Genomic DNA, 14579 nt, shown 5'->3' with positions numbered 1-14579 from the left:
AATGCCAACAAGTAATGGCAGAGCCCTGCAAGAAATGACACCAGGACTGGAGAGCAGGAAATAGTGAGAGAAATTTAATTTCTTATGCAGTTTCATGAAATAAAGTCAACTCAGGTACACACTTGTTCAGATTAAATATAATGATCTGTGTCTGCAGCCCGAGTCTGCCGGGAATGCACAGCCAGAGGCTGGGGATGGAGAGGGGAGAGTTGCCATGGAAATACAGCCAATGTCACACTTGCAGCATTGCAAATGGCTCGTGTGTCATGGCTCATTTTCCAGAAGAAGTGGGGAAAAGTGGGAATTAAGGGAAAACATCTTTAAATGTTTGCAGCAAGGCAGGGCTGGGCCTGTGCGGGGACAAATGATGGGAGTGCTGAGGGTTTGTGGGGAGAAGGGAGCCCAAAGCACACCTTGGGCAGGGCTGGGAAACACCCCTGGGCTGCCTGATCCCTTCCCCAGCACATCTGGAACACCCCTGGGCTGCCTGATCCCTTCCCCAGCACAGCTGGAACACCCCTGGGCTGTTTGATCCCCTTCAGCACATCTGGAACACCCCTGGGCTGCCTGATCCCTTCCCCAGCACAGCTGGAACACCCCTGGGCTGCCTGATCCCTTCCCCAGCACAGCTGGAACACCCCTGGGCTGCCTGATCCCTTCCCTCAAGGGGCTGCACAGGGAAGCAGTTTTCCCTCACTTTGCTCCTCCCCAGCCCCTGGCAGCCCCATTCCTGTGGTTTCCCATTCCATTCCGAGGAGCCTGAGATGATCCAGAGCTGTTGCTTGGTCTGTCCTGTGATTGGGAATTCAGTTGCTGGCTTTTGTGGGGACTAACACAGCTCTTGCTTTAAAATTGGATGAAGTGCTCAAGGGTATTTTTCTTATTTTGTTCTGATTTGGGGAGGAATAATGGTTTTGCCATGCAAAAATAAATGAATCTGCTAGACAAACAGCTCGGGTTGTTAGAGCCTCTCTCCAAATAATGATGGTGTAATTCAGGCCTCCAAAATAAGAAGCAAACAATAAATAAATGATTAACCTGTCTTTAGAGTATTGAAATCTGTGTATTTTAAGGTTGTAGTGGGTAAACAGGAGCAAATGAGTGTTTGAACAGGCAATAGAGGAATGACAGGAGGAGCAGGGATCCAGAATCCTCGGGAATTGCCAGGTCAGGACCTGCCCAGCCCCTGCCAGGTTCAGTTCTCTGTTTGTGGCAGCAGTTTCCCCGTGGCAGGGGTGTAAGAGCCGGGGCTCAGGCTGCAGCTGTGAATTTAAGGGATTTGTGTGGAGAGGAATGGAGGCACTGGACAGCTCTCCCTGCTGCTGGGGCAGAGTTTGGGTGCTTTGATGGGAATGGGGCTCTGTTCTCAGCATTTCACACACAAACTGTGCTGGGGCTGAGCTCTGAGGGTCCCTGGCCCTCCTGGCACAGCCCAGGCTGCTCCTGCTGCCCAAGGGCAGGGATGCAGAGGGGAAAATGCACATCCTCCCTCTTCTCCAGCTCCCCTTTCCCTCCCCTGTCCTCCACTCCGAGCATCTCAGCACCTCCAGCACCCTGAGGTGAAAAGTGAGTGCAATTGGAATGTAAATCTGGGGTGCCTTCGCTGTGCTCTGTGCCAGGTCTCACCTGGCTGGGAGCTGGGCAGGTGTCCCAGAGCTCCAGGGAGACTTCATTCTCCAAAGCAAGGTGATGCTCCTGGAAATTAAGTGTCATTTCTCTCTTCTTGCTGATGTATTTCCTTGAACAGCAAAGAAAGGCTGCAGAAGAGAATTGAGTGGGGTTCCTGCCGAATCCAAACACACTGTAGTGATAAATATGATTCTGAATAAACCTCCTTGTAGTCACAAATCAATTAATCTTTTTTTTCCCTGTGTGCTCCATCCTGAGGATTTACTTTCTCACTGAGCTTTCCTAGCTCGTGCAGTACCTAATTCTTCACCTGGATAAATAACTGCTGGCATTTTTATTCCACAGCAAACTGGCATTATCTTTCTTGCTGTGTACAAGCAAAGGGAATTTTATTTATTTGTTTCTTGATTTTCCACAGAGCAAACTCTGAGGGTTGGAGCTTGGAACAAAGCAGAGTTCAGGGCTTGGTGAGGAGCAGCTCTGCCATGGCTCAGGGAGTGTTTGTACAAGGCTCTCAGGGACAGGGGAGGAGTTGGGCTGGAAGATCCTTGTGGGGCTTTTCCAGCCCATTCTGATTCCATAAGCAGCCCCAGAAGAGAAGGAATCTTCTCCATCAGTTTGCTGGAGCCCTTTGGTTTGCCAGACCTCCTTGGCTGAGGATGCACTGTGGATTTTTAGGGAAGGGCTGTCCCACAGTTCAGCTGGGATGGAGGGCAGAGCCCTTCCCTGCCCTTCCCTGCCCTTCCCTGCCCTTCCCTGCTCCTTCCCTGCCCTTCCCTGCCCTTCCCTGCCCTTCCCTGCTCCTTCCCTGCTCTCTCCTGCTCCTTCCCTGCCCTTCCCTGCCCTTCCCTGCCCTTCCCTGCCCTTCCCTGTTCCTTCCCTGTTCCTTCCCTGCCCTTCCCTGCTCCTTCCCTGCTCCTTCCCTGCTCCTTCCCTGCCCTTCCCTGCCCTTCCCTGTTCCTTCCCTGTTCCTTCCCTGTTCCTTCCCTGCCCTTCCCTGCCCTTCCCTGCCCTTCCCTGCCCTTCCCTGCCCTTCCCTGCCCTTCCCTGCTCCTTCCCTGCCCTTCCCTGCTCCTTCCCTGCCCTTCCCTGCCCTTCCCTGCCCTTCCCTGCCCTTCCCTGCCCTTCCCTGCTCTCTCCTGCTCAGAGCCAGCCTCAAGCCCTGCAGGGAGCTGAGCTCAGGGCTGGGGTGAGCAGGGACAGAGCAGAACCTTTCCACCTTGTGTGGTACAAGCTCTTTCTTCTTGCAATTCCCAGGGACTTGAGGCTCCTGAGTATTTCCCAGCCATTGCAGGGATCTGTCAGAAAGCAGCAGGGGCTGTGAGCTGTGCTTGTACTGGAGGTTTGAATGTGGCTGTGCAAAGTCACCCCAGAATCCCCCCAAAGTCACCCTGTGGTGCCAGAGGGGCTCTGGGGCTGCTCCCCCAGCCCAACCTGGCTCTATCCCATCCTCAGCCTTCCCTGCTCTGCTGTTCTGCTGTCTCCTAGCAGCTGACAGGGACCTGGCAAGGGAATTCCCTCTCTGCTCAGCTTTGTGGCACTTCCCTGGGTGTGTTTGTCCCCACGTGCACAGCTCAGGCCTGCAGCATCTTTCTTCCAGGGAGATTTCTCTTCTGATTTCTGCAGCTTGGCTTGAGAGATTAAAAATGGTGTTTCAGCTGTAAACAGAGCAGGTTTGTTGTGCAGAGATGCTCACCTGAGCCCATCTTCACCTTCAGAAGTCAGTTTATTGTAGTTTCTCTCACTTGGAGCAAGTGTAGGAGCTGCAGGAGTATTTTGGTGGAAGCCAGGTCAGAAATCACTGCCCAAATTCCAGTTTGGGTACCAAGCCCAGGCTCAGGGTGTTAATCCTGATCCTTCAGCCCCAGCTCAGTGCTTTAACCAGGGCATGGTTGTTGTTGTGCCTGAGACAAAGAGAACTTTGTTTACCTGTCAAATTTGCTTATTGTGATTTTTTATGCTCAGTGGAAAGGAAGAACACGACTCCAAAGCAGCTGCTTGGCTGCCCTTGAGAAAAAATATATTCATGTTAAAAACAGCAAAGTAAATAACACTTTGCTGTTAAGTGCCTGATAGTTATATACATTACATCCCAGAGTAATTATCATTTAATTAGCACTCTGGAACGGTGGAAGGAGATGGAGGCACGGTGCTCTTCTTGCTGAAGACTCGTGTTCCTGAGGAGGAATTCCTGCACTCCTGGGAGTGTGAGCAGCAGCCAAACCCCCCAGGGCAGCAGAGACCCAAATCCTGCAGGGTTCCCTTGGCTCTGGCCATGAGGAATGAGGTGCTCCCCTGGGAAAGGCGCTGGGAATGGATTTAGGATTAAATTTGGGATTAGATGAGCTCGTGCAGTCCTGGCCACCCAAACTCTGGTCACCATCTGAGGGGTTTCTAAGGAGAAATGTTTGCCCCCTTTTTTCCTTTGCCTTTTCCTGTGCTTTATTTTGTTCTCAGTCAAACTGCAAGTGCCAAGTATTAAAGAAATCAGTGTTATTCCTCTCTGAATACTTTTACATTCAATACAAACATCTATTTCCTTTTTATTCCAGCTGATCTTTAGGGTTTGGGGTGGAGGGGTTGAAATGAGATGGTCTGCAAGCTTCCAACCCAAACCATCCTCTGAAATAAAAGGCCACAAAATCTTTCCCCTTCCCAGAGGTGAAATCTCAGCATCCACGCGCTGTCCCTGGGGGTTTTGGAGTGGTGCAGGCTCAAATCCTTAACTGTGGCATTTGGAATTGGGTTTTATTGTCCTCTCCTGGAGCTGAGGGCTGGTTTGAAGGTGTCAGGAGTGTTAAACCCCAGCTCAGGTGAGGCCCCTCCTGCTCCCTCCCAGTGCCAACGAGCCGGGTTTCAGTGGCTGCCAATTAACACAAATGAGTTTTTAAACTGGGAACTCCTGAGCCCCGGGCTGCCTTTGCCCTGGGGAGCTGTGCATCCCTGCCGTGGAATAAATCATAAATCAGGCTGATCTGCACAGTTCAGAGGAGATGCCCTGGGATTAAACCCCCGAGGAGGAGCTTGGGGCTGGCCTCAGGTCACTGATGTTCCCTGTCTGGGGTCAGTAAAGGGGGTGCTCTCCTTCCCTGCCCCACTGAGGAGCAGCAGCTCTCCTGGACCCACAGCTGAGGGCTCCTGCATTTCCTTCTGGCTCAGGGCACAATTTGGAGCTGCTTGTTTTTGTCAGGACTTTCTGTCCTGCTGGTGGCCACACTCCAGCTGATGGGGCAGCAGCAAACCTGGCTGTCCCTGCTGGAGCTTTACCCCAGGTGACAGAACAGCCCTGGGGACAGCTGCTCCCTGCACATCTGGGCAGCTGCTCCCTGCACATCTGGCAGCCCAGAGCAGCTCTTCTACCTGGGCACAGCTGGACCAAGTGCCTGGGGCATGGAGGAGGTGCCCAAGCACCCAGGGATCCTCAGTGCTGGGACATCCTCGGGCTCTGAGACAGCACCAGCAAGGAAAAGGCTTTTAGGCAGTGGCTGAGGCAGCAGCTTCATCCTGGAGGGGAAGTTTTGTTGGGTTTGGACAAAGAAAGCGAAATCAGGAGTGGTTCCCAGGCTGGGTCTGGCACAGGGCTGGCAGCAAGGCTGGGACACAGCAAAGCCTTGCTCAGGGCTTTGTTAAGCACAGTGCTCCCCTCACCAGGGACTGAGGGGCTGCCTCCCATAGTGGGACCAGCAGTGAGCTCAGCAGCTCCAGTGGGGAAAGCACTGAACTGATTTATAAATGTTTTTTCTCAAGAGCATCCAGGTGTTGAACTCGACTGACAGAGGAGAAAACAGAACTACAAAGGAGTTAAATGCTTTGCCTGAAGTCCCAGAGCAGGCAGAGAACAGTGACAAAGTCAAATGTGTGTTCAGCAAGGTCACAGCTAGGGGTATGTGTAGGAGGCATTTTTAAAAATCCAGTTTTCACAGCCTCCCTGCCATTAAAGTTTAAGTGGTATTAATCTCCAGTAAATTCAGCAAAGCCATTCAGTCTCTCGGCCTGGCTTCTCTTTTATGTGGTATCTCTTATTTTTAATTTGTTTCCCAGGTTCTGTGGTACTTGGCAACAGCAGGGAAATAAACCCATTGGAAACAGACAATTAACCGAGGGCACTGGGGCAGGGAAACAGGAATTGTTAAAGAACAGCTCTGGGAGCTGCTGCCCTGGGGGTGAGATTGAGGAAGGGATGCTGCTGCTGGGGACTGAGATGCCATTCCTTCATGGACACTCGGTTTCACTCCTGGGAAAGACATTTCTGTGTTTCCTGGCAGTGAGGGGAGCTGGGAGCTGTGCCCAGAGGTGATTCCTGCTGCTCAGGGATGTGTCACCCCCTTTGCAGATGGGCTGTGGGGGACACAAAAGATGTTTTGCCATCAGGCTCCAGCAGCTGCCTCCCCCTGCCCTGGCCAAGGTCCCTGTCCCTGCTGGGTGGCACTGGGGGAGCTCTAAGGTCCTTCCAGCCCCACCCATTCCATGATTGTGTGAATTCAGGGTGTTGAGTTAGGAATGGCAAGGCTAGGAGAGGACAAAGAAATTCCTTCTGGGCAGGTGCTGGACTGTCCCAGACGCTCCAAGGTGGGGCAGTGCCTTGTGGTGTGGAAGGTGTGCAACTCCATGATCCAAGTTTCTTGGAACCAGCAGCAGTTTAACAGGAACTGGACACCCTGGAAGTTCCTCCAGTCTTGCAGTCCATGGTAAACCCACTAATTATTTTTTTAATATCTTTTTCTACATATTTTATAACCTGTTCTTTAGTGTAAAATTGCAAGCCAAATCCAATTGTGGGGAAAAATTAATTTCCTTGAATTGAAGGAGTAATCTCCTTGAGACTTTTTAATCATTAGATGATAACTGTGAGCTGAAGAAAGGAAGACCATTAAAGTAACTTAATAGAGCAGGATAAATGTTTTCCCCTGTATCCCCTTCATCTTTATTTGGAGATCCATGAGGAGGATATTTCATAAAACCTGCTCTTCCTGACCTTTTTCACTTGTTCTTATAGAAGAACCAACCAAAAGAATGGCAAGGGACACTGTGGAGTTCTGGATACCAACCCAATGATTCTGCTCAATGTCTCTTCTTCCTTCCTGCCAAATTCTGCTTTTCCTTTCTCATTAAAGGGAGAACAGCTATCGGGACAAATAAAAATGCATTTGGCTGAGCTGGGTGATTTTTAAAAACAAGCTCTGTTAATGCTTTTAATTAAGGGGCAGAGGAACAAGAGGCTTTATCAGCTCTTTGTCTGCAGGCCATTATTTCGTTGGGGATGAGCAATCCGTTATTGTCATGGCCACCTTTTTGAGGGATTTACTCCCAAATCAAATGGTGTTTTTATTTAAATTGTTGAGCGCTGCTTGATTCCTCATTTATTTAATGTGGAGGCATTGTTAGAGAGGAGAATGGAACACTTAATTTGGATTGCTTGGGGGAGCAGGAGCGGTGCCCTGGGAGCTTCCTGGGCTGCAGCAGCACGTGCAGCACAACAGGGAAGGGGAAAACTGAAGGTGAAGTTCCTCAATCCCAGATAAGCTGTTCCAAGAGAATTTTGGGAAGGATTGATTGTGCTTTATCAAGTGAAGTCATGCTGTGAGGTCTCAGGAAGGAATTGTTCCTGGCAGGGTGGGCAGGGGCTGGGATGGAATTCCCAGAGCAGCTGTGGCACCCCTGGATCCCTGGGATGTCCCAGGCCAGGCTGGACAGGGTTTGGAGCAGCCTGGGACAGTGGGAGGTGTCCCAGGTGTCCCACCCATGGCAGGGGTGGCACTGGATGGGCTCTGACATTGCTCCAACCCAGCCCATTCCATGATTTATAAATAACAGAAGAATCTCTCAGGGTACAGCTCCTGTCCTCGGCTCCTGAGCTGTTTCCAGCCCAGAAAACCTCGTTTGCCTGGCTGAGAGTTCCCACTGATCCACATTATTGGGTCCAAAATGCCGTTTCCTTTGTCTGAAACTTTCTCCTGGGTTCTTTTTCTGGCTTTTACCTCTCCTCTGAGTGCCTCTAACAGGTTTTGACAGGAGAAGTCAGAGGTTTGCACACCTATTCCCAGTGGAGGAGATGAACTGCCTTGTTCATACTCCGGATAAAACCAGAGCAATTTTCCCTTCTCTTAAATTCCAGGAGGTAATCTAGGATAATGGAACTATTAGATTTGGCATCTGTAAGGTGGTTATCATTTCAGAAGGAATTGTTTCTGTTAATGGCAGTTAACTTGCTACAAATAAAGCAAGAGAATTGAAATCTTAAGCACCAGAGTGGCAGCAAACCATGAAACATTATCCTGCTCCGTGGAAGGAAGGCTGAGCCAGCTGTCAGGGAAGAAATCTATTGGAAAAACCCTCTGATGGAGTCCAATTGGAACTAATTTAATGTGGCAGCAGCATTCAGCTCTTCTTCTTTCTATTAGAAATATTAAAATGTCTATAAATAATAATATTAAAGTGGGCAGAAGCTTTCATCCGAGGAACTCGTGGTTTTCATCCGGATGAGTTTGGTGGAGATGAGCTGTGAAATCTGGCACCTCCCTGCTGGACTGAGTGGATCCCTGGGTTTTTTCTTTTCAGCATGGATTCAGGGAGCTGCAGTCAGATGGGAGAACCCTTTTTCTGTTCCTGTTTCAGCACAGGGACCATCCTGGGCAAACTGCACACACCGTGGCAGCAGCAGTGCCCCCGAGCAGCACAGGCAGGAGCACTTGGCATTGCTCAGTGCTGGGCTCTGGGCAAAGTGCAGCTTTATGGAGAGGGTCAGAAGGGCTCAGAAAATCCCCTGAAATGTGATTTTAGAGTGTGAATCACAACTGCATCCTCATCTCAGGGCAGCTGGAGCAGCTGGAGAGCCAGCCCAGAGGTTTGTGAGTAATGAGGGTCATTAATAAACACAACCATCTATAATGTCCTTAAAATTGCACAGTTATGACAAATTAACCCCTGGCACTGTGATTTCCCTCCCTCCTTGTGCTATTGCACTGATGCTCCCAGTTTTCTGTGTGATTTCCCTGTTCCTGGCTGCCCCTCAGAGCTGAGAGCTCTGAGCTGAAGGGCACAAGGTGCAGGATGGATGTGACAACTTGATCCCTAACCCAGAGCCCTGCTGACACTGGGGGAACTGGGAAGTGACCCCACACAGGCTTCTGCAAACAGTTCTTAAAGGATTTGCTTCTACAAATTTGCAGTGAGCTTGCTGCTGGTGGTGATGGCTCCTTTGTGATTCCAGCTGGGAACATTCTTCTGGAATACCCTAAAAACACCTCTCCTAAAGTCTGCTCTGTTCCAGATGTGCTGGAAGTGAGAGAAGGGAAAGGCTGTTGCTGTAGTTCCTTCCTTCCTGGGCAGAGGTTGTGCCCTTGCCCACAGACACCCAGAGGTGTCTCCAGCCTGGGAGCTCCCTCATAATTCAACCTGGGGAAACCTTTTCTCCAGTCTGTACAGACTGAAATGAGCTTGGATTTTGGACAGTTTATTGCAGTGGTAAAACAACGTCTTCATTGGCACGAAATCTCTGGGACAGGCAGTGGTGGGAGGCAGCTGAGCCCAGCAGCTGTGCAGCAATGGCCCAGCAGAGATGGGGCAGCGTCCCCAATTCCTGGGGCTCTCCCTGTCCCCAATTCCTGGGGCTCTCCCTGTCCCCAATTCCTGGGGCTCTCCCTGTCCCCAGTTCCTGGGGCTCTCCCTGTCCCCAGTTCCTGGGGCTCTCCCTGTCCCAAATTCCTGGGGTTCTCCCCATCCCTAACTCTGTTCCTGGGGTTCTCCCTGTCCCTCACTCTGTTCCTGGGGCTCTCCCTGTCCCTCACTCTGTTCCTGGGGTTCTCCCCATCCCTCACTCTGTTCCTGGGGCTCTCCCCATCCCTCACTCTGTTCCTGGGGCTCTCCCCATCCCTCACTCTGTTCCTGGGGCTCTCCCCATCCCTCACTCTGTTCCTGGGGCTCTCTCCCCATCCCTAACTCTGTTCCTGGGGTTCTCCCCATCCCTCACTCTGTTCCTGGGGCTTTCCCCATCCCTAACTCTGTTCCTGGGGCTTTCCCCATCCCTAACTCTTCCTGGGGCTCTCCCCATCCCTCACTCTGTTCCTGGGGCTCTCTCCCCTGCAGGACCCCGGCCATGATCGGCTGCTCCTTCGTGGTCAACAGGAAGTTTTTTGGGGAGATCGGGCTGCTGGACCCCGGCATGGACGTGTACGGAGGGGAGAACATCGAGCTGGGCATCAAGGTTTGTGCCACCTGGGCAGCAAAATGTCACCTCACAGTGTCCTCAGGAGCCAGAAGCTTTCACTGAGCTGGCCTGAACAGCTCCTGCAATGCTCTGGGGGGGCTGGGAGGTGCTGGCATTCACAACATTTTAATTTCACTTTAAGGGAGAAAAATGACTGGGTTTTAGGGATGAGTTTAATTTTCTTCCTTGGATTCCAATCTCTGTGATCTGATGCAAAAAGCTGCTGAAATGAAATGGCATTTCCAGCTTGAAGCTGGCCGTGTTGCCACAGGGTTGGTGGAAGTTACAAGGATCTCAAATACCAGGGAAAGACGCAGTTGGGTGAACAGTGTTTGGGGGTTCTGCTACTCCTGTGAGTGTCCTGAGAAGACACAAAGCCTGCAGGTATTTTCCAGGCATTTAGCATCTGCAAATAAAAGGTGTTCACAAGCACAGAACCTGCTTTGAACAGTGCAACTCTACAAGGCAGGATTTCAGAGCTGCCTCAGTGCCTCCCCCGACAACATCCCTTGATTACTGTGTACAATATTAGATCTGGCTTAGTGAATCAAGTGTTTACACACACTGAAGTGATTCATAAGTGATGAATTCCATGTTCAGAGTAACCTGGCATGGCAGAGTCCGTGGAGATTCTCCCAGGCATGGTTTGGAGTATGACACTTGAGCATTAACCAGCTGATAGGGGGAGGCTGGAGACTTCTAACTGGAAAATTGCATTGATTGTGCTGTTGTAAAAGTGAAAAATCACTGTTCAGCTCAGAGATTTACCAGAGGATATTTGCTTTGCTGGCAAGGCACAGGAAACTTAGGAACTCTATTGTTGTTGGCTTTGGGGAGCAGTAATCTCACTTAAACAAGGGAGTGGAAATTAAAGGCTTTCACAGAGCTCCTCTCCTCGGGAAGTAATCACTGCTCATCCTGCAGTGGGGCTGCAGAGCCCTCTCCAAACCCAGCTCCTCTCCTGGCTCTCCTGCTTTGTTTGGATTTGGGGTTTTTGGTCTCATTGTGGGGCTGCTCTTCTCGCAATAATTCAGCTCATTTGCCTGCTTTGGGGGGATTTCATTGAAGATTGGCTTCTCAACTGGAAAAGTCAGATGGATGTCTCAGTGATGAGTATCTGTCCTCTCCTTTTTCATGTGCTGAATTTTTTAGCAAGGCCAATAAACATCATTTTGGAAAAAAAACCCACCCTAGTCTTCCCCAGGTGACTTTTCCAAGCTTCAGTTTCTAAGCCATACATTTTCACACTCGTGCTGTGTGTTCTGCTCAAGGTTTTAAATTTCTGGTGGTTTTGAGAGCCAAAATACATAGAAATCTGCTTTGTAAGACTGCACAGAAAGGAGAATTTTAAAGATTCTCGAGCTCCAAAAATCTTTTTGTGGATGTTTGGAGTCCCAGAAGTAACTTGGGGGTTCCTTGGTTGTTTCAGTGATTCCTGGATGAAAATAAATGCAGAAAGTCTGGGATGGGCTGCAAGGTTGTTTTCAGAGGATTTTGTGCTTGTGTCATGCATTGCTAATTAAAGTTATTTGAGTTGTCTCTTTGAGATTAATTTAATCAATAGGGATATTATTACTACTTTGATGGTATCATTTGTACAAATTGTCACTTGAAGAAAGCAATTAAGTGAGAACGCTTATTAGCTGATCCATCCCACACCTTATTTGTGCAGCAGGAATCGATTATTGGATTCATTAAGTCAAGCACAATTCAGGGATCCCTTTGAGGTTTAACCACTGACTTGAGCTGCTTTTACTGTCGCTGTTAAATTGGCTGAGGGTCAGCTTGGATCCTTAAAAGTATTTCCAGATGAAAGCATGGCATCTCCTCTTAATATCCCAGACTTTTTTCTCCCCAGATTTGTCCTCTAAATCCAACGAGACAAATCACTGGTGCTGCCAAGCCAGAGGATTTCTGTGCACTGAGCACATGGGGTGGCATTCCCATGGCAGGGGAATCACGGAATTATGGAATGCTTGGGTTGGGAGAGATCTTAAATCCCACCCCTGCCATGGCAGGGACACCTCCCACTGTCCCAGGAGCTCCAAACCCATCCAGCCTGGCCTTGGGCACTGCCAGGGATCCAGGGGCAGCCCCAGCTGCTCTGGGAATTCCTTCCCAGCCCCTGCCCACCCTGCCAGGGAACAATTCCTGCCCCAAATCCCATCCAGCCCTGCCCTCTGCCACTGGGAGCCATTCCCTGTGCCCTGTCCCTCCATCCCTTGTCCCCAGCCCCTCTCCAGCTCTCCTGTTCCAGATACAGATCTCACCAGACTGGTGAACTCAGATTTTGGCAGGAGTTGTTTTCTCCTTAGCTGTGCTTGTTCCAGAGGGTGCTCAGAGTGGGGAGTCACAGGAGATGCCACAGGCTGTGGCCCAGGGGTTCCTGCTTTAATGGCCAGCACAGATCACTTCATTCCACTCTTAAAAAAAACAGAGCTGGTAAAAAATGCAGTTTCCTGATGTTCCCAGCTGCCCTGACAAAGCCCCTGTGCCAGCCAGTCTCCCTCAGCCACAGCCAAACCCTGTCAGAGCAGGGGGATCACTTTTCCATGGCATTGCTAAAGGCTCTCCATCCTCCTCTCTGACCCAGTCTGCTGCTCCTGGGCTGCCTGGAGCTGCACCTCCACCTGGTTCTAAGGAGGAAAAGCCTCCAAATTTGGGTTCCAAATGGTTGAGAAAGCAGAGGCAGGTTCCTGTGGCTGGGGCTGGTGGGTGGCAGGAGCAGCAGGAGCAGCAGGAGCAGCAGGAGCAGCAGGCAGACCCTTTCCAGCAGGGCACCTCTCTGGTAATTTTTGCTGACAGCCCAAAATCAGCCAAGTGAACCATTTGAAAAGCCCTTCAGAGCTGTTCACTTCCACAATTTGCTGCTTTTGTTAGGCACACAGAAGTGTGTCTTGCCATGTCTTTTGTCTCATTTTTACAAGTGTTCTGTTGTCTATTTAGATTAAATTACAGGAGCAAACACTTGTTCAGGGATTAGCTTTGGGGTGATCCGAGGAGAGCATTCAGGAGCAGGAGCAGGGTGGGTACCTCAGCTGGAACTGGCAGCAAATGGATTTTTTCCCTGCTGTATGAGGTCAGATGCAGCAGCTGAAGCTGCATCCAGTGTGGATGGGTCCCCAGTGCAAGGAGCAGCCCAGGGAGGGGGGTCTGGTGTCCCCAGGTGAGGTGAGGGACTGGGGACAGTTTGGATTCAGTGATTTTGGGGGGTCTGGTGTCCCCAGATGAGGTGAGGGACTGGGGACAGTTTGGATTCAGTGATTTTGGGGGGTCTGGTGTCCCCAGATGAGGTGAGGGACTGGGGACAGTTTGGATTCAGTGATTTTGGGGGGTCTGGTGTCCCCAGATGAGGTGAGGGACTGGGGACAGTTTGGATTCAGTGATTTTGGGGGGTCTGGTGTCCCCAGGTGAGGTGAGGGACTGGGGACAGTTTGGATTCAGTGATTTTGGGGGGTCTGGTGTCCCCAGGTGAGGTGAGGGACTGGGGACAGTTTGGATTCAGTGATTTTGGGGGGTCTGGTGTCCCCAGGTGAGGTGAGGGACTGGGGACAGTTTGGATTCAGTGATTTTGGGGGGTCTGGTGTCCCCAGGTGAGGTGAGGGACTGGGGACAGTTTGGATTCAGTGATTTTGGGGGGTCTGGTGTCCCCAGGTGAGGTGAGGGACTGGGGACAGTTTGGATTCAGTGATTTTGGGGGGTCTGGTGTCCCCAGGTGAGGTGAGGGACTGGGGACAGTTTGGATTCAGTGATTTTGGGGGGTCTGGTGTCCCCAGGTGAGGTGAGGGACTGGGGACAGTTTGGATTCAGTGATTTTGGGGGGTCTGGTGTCCCCAGGTGAGGTGAGGGACTGGGGACAGTTTGGATTCAGTGATTTTGGGGGGTCTGGTGTCCCCAGGTGAGGTGAGGGACTGGGGACAGTTTGGATTCAGTGATTTTGGGGGGTCTGGTGTCCCCAGGTGAGGTGAGGGACTGGGGACAGTTTGGATTCAGTGATTTTGGGGGGTCTGGAGCAGGCTCTGCTGGGTGCTTGCTTAGAGGAGCTGGTGCCAGGGGATGTGGGCACAGGAGCCCCTGGGGGAGGTGAGGATCCTGCTGGGAACCACCTGGGCAAGCTTCTGACAAGAGGGGTAGGAGATGTGGGATTTGTGTCACTCCTGCCTCCCTAAAGCCTCTGGTGGAAATTTGCACCCCTGGCCAGGGAGCTTGGCCCTATGTCCTGCTTCAGAGTGCCTCTTCCTTCTAAAATCTCTATTACATTTAAATTTAAAACCATTTACAGCAGCTGTATTTTCATTTTTTGGGAGGGATGTGTAGACACTGAATCCTCTCCCCCTGTTCCCACACCTTTATGTCCAATAAAACTGAGAAGTGTCTTCCCAAAAATGAGCAGCCAGAGGAGTGTGAGCCTGGGCTGCCTGCTTTCATTTGCTCCAGGGGCAGCACTCGCTGTGTTTAATGGATTTGTTTGGATTTCTGGGACACATTTAAAGGGGAAAATGTGTTTATTGGCATCAAATTTAGAAGACCTGTAACATTTAAGAGGGAGATATGTTTGAAAATGTGATATGAAATGGGGAATTGTCAGTTTTGCTGCCTTTGCAGAAGTTCTGGCAGTTTTTACTGACCAGGTTTCTGTGCAGCAGATAGAATCTGAGCCCTAAAAAACGGAATGCATAATAAAATACCTATGGCATGCCATCATTTCTGGTTATGTTACTATAACTAGGGTGTATATCTAAAG

General features: G+C 50.7%; 1 protein-coding gene across 2 annotated transcripts in view; it reads left to right on the top strand.

The window, feature by feature from the left end:
- Window positions 1-14579, top strand: part of GALNT17 (polypeptide N-acetylgalactosaminyltransferase 17) — a 98013-nt gene that overhangs the window by 55404 nt on the left and 28030 nt on the right. For both annotated transcript variants that reach the window (XM_086859721.1, XM_023939045.2), the window contains exon 6: window positions 9715-9832. In XM_086859721.1, the coding sequence (XP_086715847.1) occupies window positions 9715-9832 (118 nt within the window). The remainder of the gene's footprint in view (window positions 1-9714; window positions 9833-14579) is intronic.

The sequence above is a fragment of the Cyanistes caeruleus genome, chromosome 21 (genome assembly GCF_971803275.1).
Source record: "Cyanistes caeruleus chromosome 21, bCyaCae1.hap1.1, whole genome shotgun sequence".
NCBI classification, from domain to species: Eukaryota; Metazoa; Chordata; class Aves; order Passeriformes; family Paridae; genus Cyanistes; species Cyanistes caeruleus.
The sequence above is the reverse complement of the archived record's forward strand: the minus strand, read 5'-3'. Positions and strand labels throughout refer to the sequence as shown.